Source organism: Podarcis vaucheri, assembly GCF_965113315.1.
Source record: "Podarcis vaucheri genome assembly, chromosome: 6".
NCBI classification, from domain to species: domain Eukaryota; kingdom Metazoa; phylum Chordata; class Lepidosauria; order Squamata; family Lacertidae; genus Podarcis; species Podarcis vaucheri.
Window position 1 is genome coordinate 28,300,409 of NC_138764.1, and position 16,329 is coordinate 28,316,737.

At 42.3% G+C, this 16,329-nt stretch overlaps 1 protein-coding gene across 4 annotated transcripts in view; it reads left to right on the forward strand.

The window, feature by feature from the left end:
• The window catches only part of COL11A1 (collagen type XI alpha 1 chain), a 260,917-nt gene that overhangs the window by 160,809 nt on the left and 83,779 nt on the right, over positions 1-16,329 (forward strand). For all 4 annotated transcript variants that reach the window (XM_082227699.1, XM_082227697.1, XM_082227696.1 and 1 more), the window contains 5 exons: positions 6,139-6,192; positions 9,067-9,120; positions 11,496-11,549; positions 14,800-14,907; positions 15,878-15,967. In XM_082227699.1, the coding sequence (XP_082083825.1) occupies positions 6,139-6,192; positions 9,067-9,120; positions 11,496-11,549; positions 14,800-14,907; positions 15,878-15,967 (360 nt within the window). The remainder of the gene's footprint in view (positions 1-6,138; positions 6,193-9,066; positions 9,121-11,495; positions 11,550-14,799; positions 14,908-15,877; positions 15,968-16,329) is intronic.

Consider the following 16,329-nt stretch of genomic DNA (forward strand, 5'->3'; position numbering starts at 1 on the left):
ACTGACCAGATGTAATTTCTTTTAAAAAACAACACACTGGCCAAATACATTTTTGTTGGCTCAAAAGTACCTGCTTTTGAATGGGCTGCTTATTATTAAACTGCAAGTCATCCACACTGCAGTAAACACACATTGCCATGTAATAAATGGTACCTTGGAAGATTTATTATACAGTGGACTGTGATTTCCAATTGCAATACACAAGGAACTAGGCCTCATTTACAAGTTCTAGCAGCAGGCATTGATGTAACAGGCAGGCATTGCTTATCACATAACCCTTATCCCATGGACCTCCCTATAAGCAACTCTGGGGGAAGTTCTGTGCTACTGGGAGATGTTCCACACTATATAAATGGGAAACAATCCATATGATCCCAATAAAGCCTACCACACAAAAGCAGTTTTTGGCAATAACCAACCAACTGGCAATGGGCAGATTTCCCTAATCTGATCCAAAATTATCTGATCCACTGAATGTTCTGAAATTAACTGCACCTGAGATCTCTTGGCCCCGGTATACACCCAATGACACACCCTCCAACATTTCCCCCATAAAAATAGGGACGTCCTATTCAATAATAATAATACCCCAGCCATCTGATTAAGTTACCCCAGCCACTCTAGGCGGCTTCCGAAATATATAAAACATGGTAAAACATTAAACATTAAAAAACTTCCCTAAACAAGGCTGCCTTCAGATGTCTTCTAAAGGTTACTTATCTCCTTGGCTTGGGGGTCACATAACTCCCTACCCTCCAACATTTCTCCAATGAAAACCTAGCAGTTCGAAAGCACCCCCGGGGGCAAGTAGATAAATAGGTACCGCTTACCAGCGGGAAGGTAAACGGCGTTCCGTGTGCGGCTTTGGCTCGCCAGAGCAGCGTTGTCACGCTGGCCACGTGACCCGGAAGTGTCTTCGGACAGCGCTGGCCCCCGGCCTCTAGATGTGAGATGGGCGCACAAACCCCAGAGTCTGTCAAGACTGGCCCGTTCGGGCAGGGGTACCTTTACCTTTACCTTTAAGAAAAGGAGAGACATTCTGGGATCAAATCAGAAACTGGGACGGCTTCTGTAAATCTGGGAGTGTCCCTGAAAATTAGGGACACTTGGAGGGTCTGAGATTGCCCCCTGTAGACTTAGAATGAACATATCCAGTCTGCCAACTGCAATTCCATGTGAACATTTTCTCATTTCACATGCAGTTGCCAAACCATATTGCCTATAGATGAACCACAGTAAACACATGGCAGACAGTGCCACTGTCGAGACTGGATCCAGCTCACTCGCTGCCATTTGAATTAACAGACTCACGCACTGAAAGATCGTCTGTTGAAAGTAACAGCTTCCCTCACGCTAATTGCATCACCCTGTTGTGCCTCATGTTGCGATAATCCAGGCTCCAGCTGGCAATAGACTGAGCATCAACAGAAAAACTGACAATGAACCAATCAAGGGAGGTTTTTTTCTCTCCCCTCCGTTCTGTATTCAATTTGCTTCTTCCTACTCGAGTGCTATGAAAACACTGTATAAGCTTTTCCATAAACATCTCCCTCAGCCCTATAATAAAATCTGTGTGGTTTTGCATTAATATTCAAAGGTAAACATCAAAGCCCTGCTGTAAAAGATCATTTCACAAAAGTGAATGCTAACACTTTGGTTTAGGAAGCCTTTTATTTGCATAGAGAAATGCATTAGAGAAACCCATGGAAAATCTGATATCTGGTTAATAGGCCACTCTTCAGTTTTCAACACAGCTCATCTTTCGCCAAGCCTGTGCTCTCCAGGGTTTTTGGACTACAACTCCCAAACTCCTGGTGAGCACCAGCTTGGCAAAGACTGGCATAGCACCTACGTTTTATGGTCCCAGTCATAATTCTTTGTGGTCCCTATGGGCAATGGATGTCCTGCAAGGAGGCTAAGTGAGAAGATTGACACAAGTGTGAATGTGGGAATTGTGTGTGTGTGTGTACTTGCAAGCACATGCATCATGCAGGTATGCTTGTTGAGGAACTGTACTTTATTCATCTGTAGGCACATTTGCAAGGATTTTTCAGGTGAATTTTATAAAGCAGCTTGTCTCAAATTATTGTTACTAATATCTCTTTTTTATCAGAATTAAAACATTAACCTAAATAAAAACACAAAAGAAATGAAAAAAGAGAATAGAAAAGGATAGAGACGTAGAGAATGGATAAAGAACAAAAGGAAAGAGAAAGGAAACGAGAGAGAATATTGAAAGAAGAAGGAAGGAAGGAAGGAAGGAAGGAAGGAAGGAAGGAAGGAAGGAAGGAATTATAGAGTTGGAAGGAACCCCAAGAGTCATCTAATCCAAACCCCTGCAATGCAGGAATCTCAGCTAAAGCATGCATGACAGTTGGCCATCCAACCTCTGCTTATAAACCCCTATAAACCCCTTACATACACTATTTCCACAGCATTCCCCTGATCCACCAAGTTTGAGGGAGGAAGGAAGGAAGGAAGTCTAATAAAAATATTGTTCAAATTTGACTAGCAGAACTCTTCAGAACAAAACAGAAACATCAAATGATACGTCCAAAATATCTCTACAATGTCTTGCGCTGTCTAGCAGAGGCTCAGCATCTTACAAAATGTGACATAATTCCCACAGACCTAGAAGCAGAGGTCTATCTCTTCCTACAGCATCTATTTTTAGCCTGGAGCTGTTTTCTCTCTCTCAGTCAGGGAGGGTCTTTTACATGTCCTTATTTCACAGAGCCCTGAGACAAAAGGCATGAAGGCAACTCCCTTTAAAATAGAGATTTGCAACCCAATACTTTCACCACATGAGCTAAGGTTACAACACTCAAAGGTTAGCTACCAGAGAACAACAATCAGTTAATTATCAACTCAGCAAGAGCTCAGAGTGCTCTCCTTGGCTTTAATATAGCTCTGTGGAAAAAACCCATGTTAAACCTTTTCACCAATACACATTTAGGCATTCACATTATACTTAACATAACTTAACGAGAGTTACAAATACAAAGTAGACAAAATATCCACGTAACATTGACCTTTCCTTTCCAATGCAGAGCAAGTATACAGTTCTTTACACTTACCATGCCTCATGTTTATATTTTTTATTTTATTTTTCTTCTTTTTAAATTATTCAGTGTATAACAACCAGTACAAACAAGGAAAAAGATACCAAAACAAAATCACAACTTACCCCTCTCATGTTGTTTCATGTTTGTATTCACAAGTATATAAACTCTGGGTGTGATAGAGCTGAAGAACTAAATAAGGCACTCTGGTGTATAAGGAAAAATGGAAGGCAGAGATGACAAGATGCAGTAAAAAAATCATTGATAGGAAAATAGTCCTTAGTCACTACATATTGCTAGAAGAGACTGTTCACACACAAAAGCAGAAAAACCCACCCAATTTTTAAAGGGCACTTTTATCAATAGTTGAATGGTTTCTGTCTCTTGTTGAACCATTCAGGAATGAAGAAATCAGATGAGGTGTAAAGGACAGGCAGAAAATAAAGTTAAAATGGCATGAAATATAATACAATGTGAAACTGGTATTTCAAATCATTGTTTTCCTATTGTTTTGTAGAGACAGTGTAGTGTAATGGTTAAGGTGTCAGGCTAGGACTGAGAAGACTCAGGTTCAAATTTCCGTGAAACTCACTAGGCAACCTTAGCTCTCAGCCTTGCCTACTTTGCAGGACTGTTGTGATGAATAACATTGGAAAGGAGAGGGAGCTATGTATACTGCCTTGAATTTCCTAGGTACAAAGATAGAGTATAAATGTAATGAATGAATGAATGAATGAATGTAACCCATCCATCCCAAGGGCCGCAAATCAGTAAACACTTGTGAATTAAGACCAATTATATTTAAGAAGTGTCATACTTTGATGATCAAAAACATAAAAGGGAAATACATAAACAACAACAACAACAACAAACCATGATTGCATGTGATATTATGTGCCTTACTTCGAAATGTGGGGAAGGGCACTCTTTCATATAATCTGAGCAATTTTATATGTGTGTGTGTGTGTGTGCGCGCGCACGCGCGCTTCCTCTTTTCAGGTGATTCTAACTTCAGGCAAATGTGTTTTTTGTTTGTTGGTTTGTTTTTCCTTCATAAGCAGTTTTCTGAACCTTAATTTGTTTTGAGCTGTAATGCTGTCAGCTGAGTGTAGGAATTGTAGATCTTGCCATAAAAGCTCTGCCTAGCCGCCACCTTGGCTGAGCATGAACCAAATATAGATGCTAGCTGTACTATCACAAGGATCCAGGTCTGCTTCCTGTCTTTTTTGTTGTTTCATCCTTGAATAATAATAATAATAATAATAATAATAATAATAATAATAATAATAATTTATTTGTACCCCGTCCTCCCCAGCCAGAGCTGGGCTCAGGGCGATTAATATTATGAAACCAAGGCAGTATACAAAGAACATCAGAACATAAAAACAGGCAATCAATTAGTTAAAATACATCTTAAAATTAGTTCAAAGCAAATTAAAATCTGGACAGATGGCAGTCCACTGGTAAAATTGAGAGTGGCTAACATTCTCCAGGACCAACTGTTACCACTGGTCTTATAAAGGACCTGTGAGCAGTCTAGGAGGCCTCTTTAATGCTTGTTCTTATACAGAAAGAAAAGAATCAGACTGAACCCCTACCAAAGGCCTAGCAGAGCAGCTCCGTCTTGCAGGCCCTGTGGAAAGATGTCAAATCCCGCAGGGCCCTGGTCTCTTGTGAGAGAGCATTCCACCAGGCCGGGGCCACAGCCGAAAAGGCCCTGGCTCTGGTCGAGGCAAGTCTAATCTCCCTGGGGCCTGGGATCTTCAGGGTGTTATTATTTGCAGACCTTAAGGTCCTCCGTGGGGCATACCAGGAGAGGCAGTCCCATAGGTACGAGGGTCCTAGGCCGTATGCATGCAGAATCTTTTCCATGTACATTCCTCATAAGAAGAGGAATGCAAGAGGCAGCTGAAATTTGACTCTCACCATGAATTTCATTCAATGCCAGGCTGTAACAAGAGAATTCAAAGAACTCTGAGATATTCTGTCCTCTTCACCAGAGTAGCAGAGAAACACTTCACAAGGAATTGCAGTCACAGGGCTGACTTTCCCATGAACCTTAACTTAAAAAAATAAATAGCAGGAAGGCATATAATTTTGACATCTTTTGCCTCAGGTGCAGAAATGTCTAAAATAACCTGTGCTTCTGTATGTGGGTTGTATGCACATTCCTGGCTTAAAATGAAGCTGGTTTGTTGGTTTTCCTCGATTCAGGTGGAAGCTGGTTTTTGAGAAAATGCCTCAAAGCACAGTACTTCATAAGGAACAACATAGATATGGATTATGGCTAACTTTGTATATATACTGCTTCCCAAACCAGTGGTGGGAGTACCCTGGATACAGAATACATTACTTGGGAGGAAGGCTGAACACACACACCATATAATAATAATTTTGTTATTTGTACCCCGCCCATCTGACTGGATTGCCCCACCCACTCTGGACGGCTTCCAACATATAGAAAAACATAATAAAATACCTATTTAAAGGACATGGTTTTGCCAAAAGAATCCTGGGAACTGTAGTTCAGTTGCTCACAGAGGTACAGTTACCAGCACCCTTAACACACTACAGCTCCCAGGATTTTGTACAGTATGTGTGTGCTTTGAATGTATGGTGTACACTGCCTAAGTCTCATGGCATTCACTAGGGCTCACTTCTCAGCAGACATACATAGGATTGTGCTCTAATGCTGATCCTAGGTAATATTTATTTTTGTAACCAAATTAATAACTGGAATTGCTTACAGAAATTTGGCCACTGGCATTGTGCTGAAACGACACATCCTATGCTAAACAGAGCGAGACAAGACTTGCACTGTCTCATCTGTATACAAGTAATTTTGCCCAGATGTTTAGGTGTGTGTTTGAATATATTTGCGGAGACAAAAACGTTTTTCACTGCGGCCCCCACCTTGTCAACAGCCACGGGCAGGCATTAGTTTAACATTTCCCACAGGTTGGTTGCATCACAAATTTCTCTCCAAAATATTTGTGCTCTTTCCATACCACGACCGCTGCTGCTGCTGCTAACATTTTTTTGTTTGTTTTGCTTTTGCTTTTCTGATCGATTTTAGGGCCCACAAGGACCCCAGGGGCCTGTTGGATTTCCTGGACCAAAGGGACCTCCTGTAAGTATTTTCTCAAAATAAATGCAATGTTTATTCAGCAAATGGGATGCAGAAATAAAGACTGGTTGCTAAGCACAATCAGAAGGGTTTGTGAAGAACAATGGCCAGAAGATTCCTTATTCCAATTCCAGTATCCGGGTTGCCAGTTTTTCTCATCTCTTCTCTTCTAGATGGATACATAACGATCCCTGGGCATCCTTGCACAGAATGGCAGAACGATCTAAACCCCCTTTGTGCAAGGCTGGACAGTTGGATTGAGTAGAGGCATCCTTCCTCTAGCCTTGTTGGCTTCTCTATCTGCTGCCAGACCTGCTGGAGAGCTCTCTCTTCCATCTGCCAAAGAGGCTTTTGGGAGCAGGGATCCCAAGATGTCCCAGCTGCTATCATATGACAGCATTGGCCCAATTTGAAGCTGATCACTGTGCCAGCTCCCGGCTGCCCCTCATCCACTTTCCACCCCACCAGGGCTGCAGACATGGCAGTAGCCCCGCTACTCCATAAAGCCATGTGGAGAGACTTAGGAATGTTCCCTATGCCCCACTGAATTTAAAGGTTCTTGCCTCTCCAAAGTTTGCAGCTTGTGTTATTTGTGCACAGTTGCTCCTCAAGAAAGATCAGCTCAGAGCAGTTCAATAGTGCTTTTCCTGGTACAGTGGTACCTCGGGTTACAGACGCTTCAGGTTACAGACTCCGCTAACCCAGAAATAGTACATCGGGTTAAGAACTTTGCTTCAGGATGAGAACAGAAATCATGCGGTGACGGCGCAGTGGCAGCGGGAGGCCCCATTAGCTAAAGTGGTGCTTCAGGTTAAGAGCAGTTTCAGGTTAAGAACGGACCTCCGGAACGAATTAAGTTCTTAACCCGAGGTACCACTGTATATGAAGTAAGTAAAACCGTTTAGCAAATACTGTAGCTCCCATCAACCTGCTGCTACAATGAAACAAACATTAAAGGCAAAAGTGTTTGCTGGGAAATCTGATAACAATGATAGGACATGTCTGGGAACAAACAACTGAAGCTGTATAAATAAATAAAAAAATCAGAAGCGTATATAAGGTGAGTTTCTGTTCTGTGTAGCTACAGTGTATTAAAAAGTGTGCTATATGACTCCTGCTTTTCCTGCAACCTTAGCTGAAATGCGTTTTTCCTCATTCTGTGTAACATAACCCTGACAATGCAATTTGTAGCCTTCATTGTGCACACCTGGTTTGCTTGCTGCTGAAAATTTTGTGCAAACTCTCAACAAGGCAGTTTGCAGGGTAAAGACGTCCATTGAAAACTTGTCATCATCCCAACCAGGTGGCAGCCGCTTTAGTATCTGCAGAATGTTTTTCTCTGTAGGGATGACCAGATGCCACTAGAGGTCTCTCTCCATCTTGCGTGGATCCCAGTCCCAAAAGGAAAGAAAAATGCTGAAGTTAATGGGAAAGTTATATCCGCTATTGGCAGACTATTACCAAAACAAGTGTACGACATGCACTAACTGGGTTATTGTCTTTAAAATGTTGCATTCATAAATGGAACTGAAGTATCCACGAGCCAGGAATAATGTAGAGGCTTTCAAAGGTTTTAGGGTCCCATTTACCTTAGTGGAATTGATCAGCTCCAATGGAATCAATGGCTGCACTGCTTGTTTCTGCCTAATACAACCCTTCGGCCTTTGTTTGAGCTTTGCTTGTGACCAGGTTTGTCCTGGTGTGCAGAATGTACTGAACCTGAAATCCAGCATCCCTTGCTCTTATTATCCTTGCTTGACAGAATGTCACATGGAGACGTAATTTCCCAGCTTCACTTTTATTACTTCCCACTCTAGGGATCTATATGTCCATCACTACATCACAGAGCAAAAATCTGCGTTTGCCCTATGGAACCAAAGTGGGTGGGTGGCGGGAGCAATTAGGGGGTAGGAGTGGAGAAGGGGCTGTCAGTAAAAAGATTAAGCAAAAATGCTTTCCAAAGCTCCTAAAACAGATTTTTATTGCAAAGAAAGAAAGAATTGCCAGAGTTCCATTATGGCATGCTGGTGTGTAACATGTTCAGATGCCATCAACCACCCTTGGTTCCTTGCATAATGTTGGGGTGTTTTTTGCATTTGTTTTGGATATTTTAATATCACAGACCCCCACCCTTATCGTGCTGATAAATTCCATAAGTTTTCATTTTTAAAACAGTTTCTATCAAATCGGGGTTGAGCGAAGTACAATTTTCAAAGATACCAGCATTCTTGTGAATTTGGATTGCCTTAGGATAAATCGTTGTGCAATTGGGGAGAGGTAATAAATTAATGAGGAGCAGGCAGCAGAAATGTACTATTTTGTCTCTTTTGGATGAGAGGGCACCAGGGTTTTTCTGGTACCTTCTTTACTGTTTGACTTATTTACAGATACAGAAGTAGGTCACATTAGAAGCTATGGGCCTGCACAGCTGGCAGTGCACAAAGGCACAGAATGTGCATTAGATTCCTTAAGGAAGCAATTGCTCAGGCCCCCTGCAGCCCCTTGCCCTAGCTGCTTCCAGTCCAGCTAAACCCCAACCCCAAGAATCCCCCTCTGGCTCTCTGATTCACTCTCTCTGCCTTCCCATCCAAGATGCAACGGCGCTGTGCCTGTGTTGCATTGGCTAAAGGGTGTTCCCTTCCAAAGGCAGACAAGAGAGAGAGAGATTTCCAGTCATTAACTCCCATTCAGCAAATATTAACTGAACATCCCTGACCATGAGCAGTCAGCTTAATAATGGTTGGCCACTCAGCCGGCATTCACGGTGGGATGCTTGAAAGCCAGCTTGTCGGATTAGAGCTATCACAAAGATTGCTAGACTTGGTTAGCATCTGCTTCTCAGAGCTATAATTTGATTGCTTATGTTTCCCATTGCAGGGTCCACCAGGGAAGGATGGCTTGCCCGGACACCCAGGGCAGAGGGGTGAAACTGTAAGTGCATTATCTGTTTTCTTCAGTATGGTGTTTTGTTTTGTTTTTAGCAAACTGCTCATTCCTCTTGGATAGAACTTGACACTTGGCAATCAACATGAACCTGGAATCCTAATCCCAGCTACAAAGCAGGGCTGGATTAACCGTTAAGCACAATAAGCACACACTTAGGGTATCCAGGGAAGAGGGGGCTCCGTGGTTATTTTCCATTGCCAAATTTACCATGGACCATATTGCTATTATTACTATAGTGCAGCTGAACCAGGTTCCTAAAAAAAAAAAAGGCTCCCACGATAAAGGAAAAAAAATACATAGTCACACACATACACACATATATAATAAAATAGTAATAACAGAGGTAATAGTATAGATCAATGATCTATTTTGAATTAGATATATATGGTGGCACCAAAATATTCTAAGTGCTTAGGGCTTCTAAAGGTCTTAATCCAGCCCTGCTGCAAAGCAAGGAGGCGGCTGTGATTTCCAGTGAAGACCTGAGCAGGTTGTGCAGAAGATACTTAATCCTTCCTCCAGGCTGCTTTCCCCCCACCCCTTCACTTTTCCCCACAATGTAACAAATGTTTATATTGCAGAGATTAATATTGCACAGTTTGAAGTGACTGGAAGCATAAGAACTAGCTCCTTTTGGAAAAAATCATTGTCCCAGTCCATAAAAATATTATTCAAATTTTTACTGGCAGAACTTTTCAAAACAAAATATAAGCATCAAAGATACAACCAAAATATCCATACAATGACTTGTGCTGTCCAGCACAGGCTCAGCATCTTACAAAATATGAAATAATCCAAATAGATCTATAAGCAAAGATCTCTCTCTCTCCTCAGCCTCCGTTCCAGCCTCCACTGGCCTTAGGCTGTTTAGTCTCCCTTCAGGAGAGCTTCATTTACATCCTCGCTCCATGGAGTTTGGGAGAACAAGACTCAATGGCCACTCCCTTTTAAAATGGAGATTTGCAGCCCAATACCTTCAACATATGATCTAAGGTTACAACACTCACAGGTACCAGAGAACAACAATCAGTTAATTAACAACTCAGCAAGAACTCAGAGTGCTCTCCTTGGCTTTAATATAGCCCCATGGAAAAATCCCACGTCAAACCTTTTCACCAATACACATTTAAGCATTCTCATTTCAGTGTCCATTAAACTGTTATACTTAACAAAAAGGGGATCGGGGAAGATCAATTGCTCAGGGAAAGCAACACAGTTCCTTTTCTGCCCATGGCGTCACCAGTGCAGATTGCACTCTGTACCTGCCAGCAGTGGAGGTCTGTCAATTCCTTGTTGGCTGCTAAATGCCTGGGACTGCTCTTGGAAGGTCACAGTGCAGCTTTGCTGAAGTAGCAGCTTTGAGTGAGCATTAGCGCAAAGGATCCTCTGGCTCCCGGCAATTCTCAGGGGGCCGTTTGCTTCTTTTGCAAAAACTTTTCCTTAAAAGGATCATCAAGACACTCAATGTGCCTTCAAACATGCCTTAGGGAGTCTTTGTGTGCTTTCCCCCTCTTTTTATATATAACCCATCACTTTGTAGCATTGCTGAGCTCTTTTAAATGTGCGGCTCGCCACTCTGCTGCAGGAGAGCATCCATCTTGCAGCGCTATCTGCAGTTGCATTTGCACCAAATATCTCAGAGGGGCTGCTGGATTTTGCCCACGGCAAAATTTCAAGGCCAAATTGGATGCCCCTACACTGGTGAAACATGCAAATGAATTTTGTGGGGTGGAACAAGAAGGGCTTTGATTAGACCAATGAAATTTCTCTTGAGATAATTCCTCTCATTCCTACTTGGGGTACGTAGAAAACAGTTAAACAAGCTGTTGGTCCCCTTTTATAAAGGAGGGAAGAGGGGGGAAATCAACATCTTGATTTCTCATCTCAGTTACTACCTCCATTTGGTATTCCTTCCATGCCTTTAAGGCATCATCTAACTGTCGGTCCCAGTCTGATTTTAAGTGTATCTATGTATAGCTGTTCTTGCTTGTCTGCTCTTAACACATCTGTGCGGATGTCTGCAACATATATTTGAACTGAATCTGAGCAATATCATTTGTGCAATCACAGCCCCCTAATCAGTTTTGCAGAAAGTGCGACCTGCGAATGCTGCCACCTTGAACCGCGCTAGCGGAGGAGCCAAGCTTGCAATGATTGGAAATGATAGATCTTTGAAAGAGTCTTCAATATTTTACATTCAAGTGCGCGCAGTAATAACAGAAATGGCAGTCTTTATTCTTGGGGGAAAGACGATTCCCCTGACACTGTGCTTCATGCTTCTCATCTCTTCAGCAGTTAAAAGCCGTTTGTGATGTGCAAAAGTGTCAGTATTAGTAACCATTGTCTGCTTTCTTTCTTAGGGTTTCCAAGGCAAGACTGGCCCCCCGGGTCCTGGTGGCGTGGTTGGACCTCAGGTATGATGTTTCTGCCTAACTTTAGCTTTACCAAATGTGGAGGGAGCCTTTAGTTTGGCCATGCCTGTCGCACAGCAACTTCTTTCAAGCTGACCCATGACACAGTCTACCAATGGGGTGGATGTTCAGACCAAGACTGTTTTTGCCTCGTGCCCACATGTGCCCCCAAGCAAGTCCGTTTTGTCATTGTTCCATGTGGAGTTTTAAACGGGGAGGAAATACACAGATTTTTTTTTAATTACTGTTGTTTTTTTAAAGTAAGAAATGGTAGCTGCTACTTATGAGATGGTCCAAGGCAGGCATAGGCAACCTTCGGCCCTCCAGATGTTTTGGACTACAACTCCCATGATCCCTAGCTAACAGGACCAGTGCTCAGGGATGATGGGAATTGTAGTCCAAAACATCTGGAGGGCTGAAGGTTGCCTATGCCTGGTCCAAGGCATCTCTCCCTCCCTCCCTCCCTTTCTTTCTTTGTCTTTTTCTCTTTCTATCTTTGTTTAACAGCATAAAGCTGCTAAGAGCAGCTTCAAAGTGTGACACCTGCCACACTGGATAAAAAATGCTTTTTTATCACACATCATGATGTGCTGTCACTTCCTGAGTAACTGTTTTTTATCTTGTATTTTTATGTCATGAGCTGCCCTGAGATCTATAAATGAAGTACAATATAAAATTTTTAATAATAATAATAATAATAATAATAATAGAGAAGATGGCTGTCCCCATGTATTAATGGTGACAGCCATCTTCTATTCTGCACAATGTTGTTTTGTACACCCCATTTTATGTACAGTTACCCAGTAAGATCTGTGTGGCCACTCCTTGGAGCATGTTATAAAGCATGTTTATCACTTGCAGCAAACTGGGAGACAGAGAAGGTGATTGATTGAACCCAGTGCTTGCAGTAAATCACAGATCTATCTCATGATGTGTTCTGGTTCAAGAGTCGGGACTGAGACAGGGTGGACTTGCTTTGGAGCAAGTCCCCTGAAACAGATGAAGTTTGCATGCTTATCAGAAATTCACCTGTAAAGAAATCTGTGGGATCTGTAAATCATGGGAAAACCCTGCTCACATTAGTGCAAAAGTTTAAAAACGTACCACGGGATTGTTAGCAACCCTACAAGAGATTATGGAAGGTTTGTGGAGACCTATACATGCTCAGTTTAGGAGGTCAGAGACAGATTTGTCCTTCTACAAATGGAAGGGCATCTTTAATTTGTGGAAGGCAATTCTATCTAGTGGTAGATCCCTCTGGAGGGAAGACCATGGGGAGTCAATTTACCCTGACTTGCCCTTTTTCCAGAAGCATACCATGCTACTTTATGTGATATTCAAGAGTTTCTCCAAACCTTCCAGACCAGAGCTGCAGGGGAAAGGAAGAAATGTCCATCTCCCCCCCCCAAGAAAAAACACCTTCCACCCTTCCTTCTGTAGAAGGGTGCCATGAACTTACTTCAACTTATGGGAACTCTGGAATCACAGAGTGTCTCTTGCCTAGAAGTGCTATTGCAACAAGCCCTTAAAGAAAAGCTTTTAGATAGCCAGACCTCTCTGAATTTCTCTCTCCTCTGGTTTAACTACAGGAGTCGTATGAATCATTATTGTTGTGTTTCTTCCAACACTTCAGTGAAGTGAAACAGCGGGCATCTTACTGAGTGCCCATTTTATCTGAATTACTGTTTGTCTCCTTCTCGGCTTTTATTGACTAAGCTTAATTTCCAATGCCTGACCAGGCTGCCTTTGAATGTTAGTAAAGGTAACTGAAATCCCATCTCAGGACTGATATATTATGCATTTGCTTTCTTTGCGAGGGTTTTTAATTTATTTGTATTGTATTAGCGTTTTATTTTCTTTCTTTTTAAAAAGAAAAATAGCCCGTTGCTTTCTGTCACCAGGAAAAAAATATATGCATTGCACCATGTACAGCCAAACTTGGAAGGAGCTTCCACATGAATTTGTATCATGAACACCATTATCATTCTGTGTTGATGTTTCTGATTTTTATCTTTAAATAGGAGTAATGGAAGTGTAGTGGCAAAACACGGCGTTAGATTTCCTTTCAACTAATGTCTTACAGAGTGCTTAGTACACTTTGGAATCAATGGCATTTGTTTCTGCTTTGCTTCCAAATGTATATCTGAGGGCAGTGAGCTGAATTTGGATTGCCTCATCAGAATCCAAGCAAGGCCTATTAATCAGGGTTTTGCAGTGCTACTTGATGGAGTCCTTCCCAGATAAGAGAGAGCCTGCATAATTAGCTAGGCTTCCTATTACCCCAAGACAATTTGTTGCTGTTGTTTAGTCGTTTAGTCGTGTCTGACTCTTCGTGACCCCATGGACCAGAGCACGCCAGGCACTCCTGTCTTCCACTGCCTCCCGCAGTTTGGTCAGACTCATGTTCGTAGCTTCGAGAACACTGTCCAACCATCTCGTCCTCTGTCGTCCCCTTCTCCTAGTGCCCTCCATCTTTCCCAACAGGGTCTTTTCCAGGGAGTCTTCTCTTCTCATGAGGTGGCCAAAGTATTGGAGCCTCAGCTTCACGATCTGACCTTCCAGTGAGCACTCAGGGCATTCCCCACCACATGTAATAAAAAGATCCTTCTTTTTCTTTACATTTCCAACATTTATTACTTATTTAATACATTTTGGCTAATTTCACTGGTGTAATATACCTGTTTCCATGCAGATTTTAAAGTGAGAATCCTAAAACATAACAATAATCTCATGGTACAAACTTGATAACATACTTAATGAGATGGCCCAACAGTTGCCTTCTGCCTTCTTCATTTCCAAAAACAGCATTTCAGAACTAGTAACTTCAGTGCCATGTGGCTGAAAGCCCTTTAAAATGCTTGGTGGAAGCGCAATCCCTTCCTAGGGAAATATATGCAATTGTTTTGGCCACTGATATATGCATTTTGTCCATATTATTTGGCCGGAGAACTGCGTTGCAAAATTTCAAAGGTTGGCTGCGTTTTGGTTTGTGCATTGTTTCAGAAGGTGCAAATTAGGAAGATTCGCCTTTGAATCTCATTTCTCCCTTATCCCATCATAGCACTACCACGTCCAGACCATTTTGGGAGTAGGATGCTATCGCGGTACAACTGTGTTTGGAGATCTTAAATGCTGAAGGCCATTTGACCATGACAAGAAAATTGGTTACAGTATCTGTATTCCTCTTGGAAGTGGAGGTCAAGGAATATGTCAGTTGCACGGGATAATTAATGCTGTTCCTTTGGTTTCTTAGGGCCCCACTGGCGAGACTGGCCCAATAGGTGAGAGAGGTCATCCTGGTCCTCCAGGCCCACCAGGTGAACAAGGTCTTCCAGGGGCTGCTGGGAAAGAAGGTGCTAAGGTATCAATGTTGGCGTGTGCACTTCTGTTGGATGCATGAAAACACACTAACATTTTCTTGTGTGGTGATCTGAATGGGCAGTTTGCCACAGCTTCAGAGATACACAAGGGATTTGTTACTTCACTTCAGATCTAACTTTGTTGAGTGGTGGGTAGTGGCGGACCTACATTCTGGGAACCCCTTGGCAACCAGCAATAAGGTCTAGCTAGCCACTGTAGTCTTCTTCAATGGGGTTGTTCCATGACAGATCACCATACCATCACAATGTCTGTGCTACTGACTCTCAAACTCTGGGATGGAAATATATGCAACAATAAAATATATCAATTTGACTCAAATCAATGCGACTCAGATTAGGTCTACTAGACCCCTGAGATTTAAGCAAAGCAGACGAAAATAGCTTCTGGGGGCTCTCTTGGATTAGGGGCCATGAAGCTTAAGTTTCATTAGTTTCATAGTAGATCTGCAGTGTAGTAGACCTGGCAGTGGGAATTAGTGCAGGGAATGGTCTTCAACACTGGAAGAATGATGCTCCCTAGCATCCAAATGGGTCTACATTGTAATGGTCCGAAATGTCCAACAGTGGCAAGTGCAGTTAATGAAGCTGCACGGGTTCACTGAAGATTGAGACTGTGTGCTTAGGAGTGCCGAACCTCACGTAAAAGGTAAGCTGGCATTGGATTGATTATGGCTGAGATGAAAACTCGTGTAACTGCTTCTTTGATCAAAAGAACAATGATAAACAAGTTCAGGAAGAGAGTTTACTCATAAAAGTCAATGCCTTAGCATATGTTCACGTCTCAGATCTTTATTGGTTAGTAAAAAAAAGAACATCAGCTCTTTTAAATTTGACAGGATTTTCAGAATTTGCCATGTGAGTGGATGCAGAATCCCATTGCCATTAAAATCCAGCATATGTGAGAAATCATGGCTGAACTGCCTGCAATTTGTTTTTGATCTGTTTCCCTAGGGTGATCCAGGTCCTCAAGGCATCTCTGGAAAAGATGGACCTCCAGGACTCCGTGGTTTCCCAGGTGAAAGAGGCCTGCCAGGAGCTCAGGTACAGTATTAGGGATGTGTTCCTAACCCTATTTGCATGGGGTTAAGTCCTCAATAGGAGTTACTTCTGGTGTCTGTATACTGTTATATTAAATGCTAAGAGAACAATGTCCACACAGAGTGCTTAAGTGGTTTTTTTTTTTAATATTAAAAGTACAGTACAGATTATCTTCTGACATTTAAAAATCAATTTATGAATGTCTATTAAATGTACAGCACTAATTGTGTCTTCAGGCATTGCTCTCTGTCAGTTTCTTGAGGTGCCATTTCCTGTCCTGTCCTCCTCGTTGATGGGGAGGAGACGATGATGATATGGTTAATCAGGAGGTGGTGTCTCCTGACTTGATTTGCCAGGGAAGATCC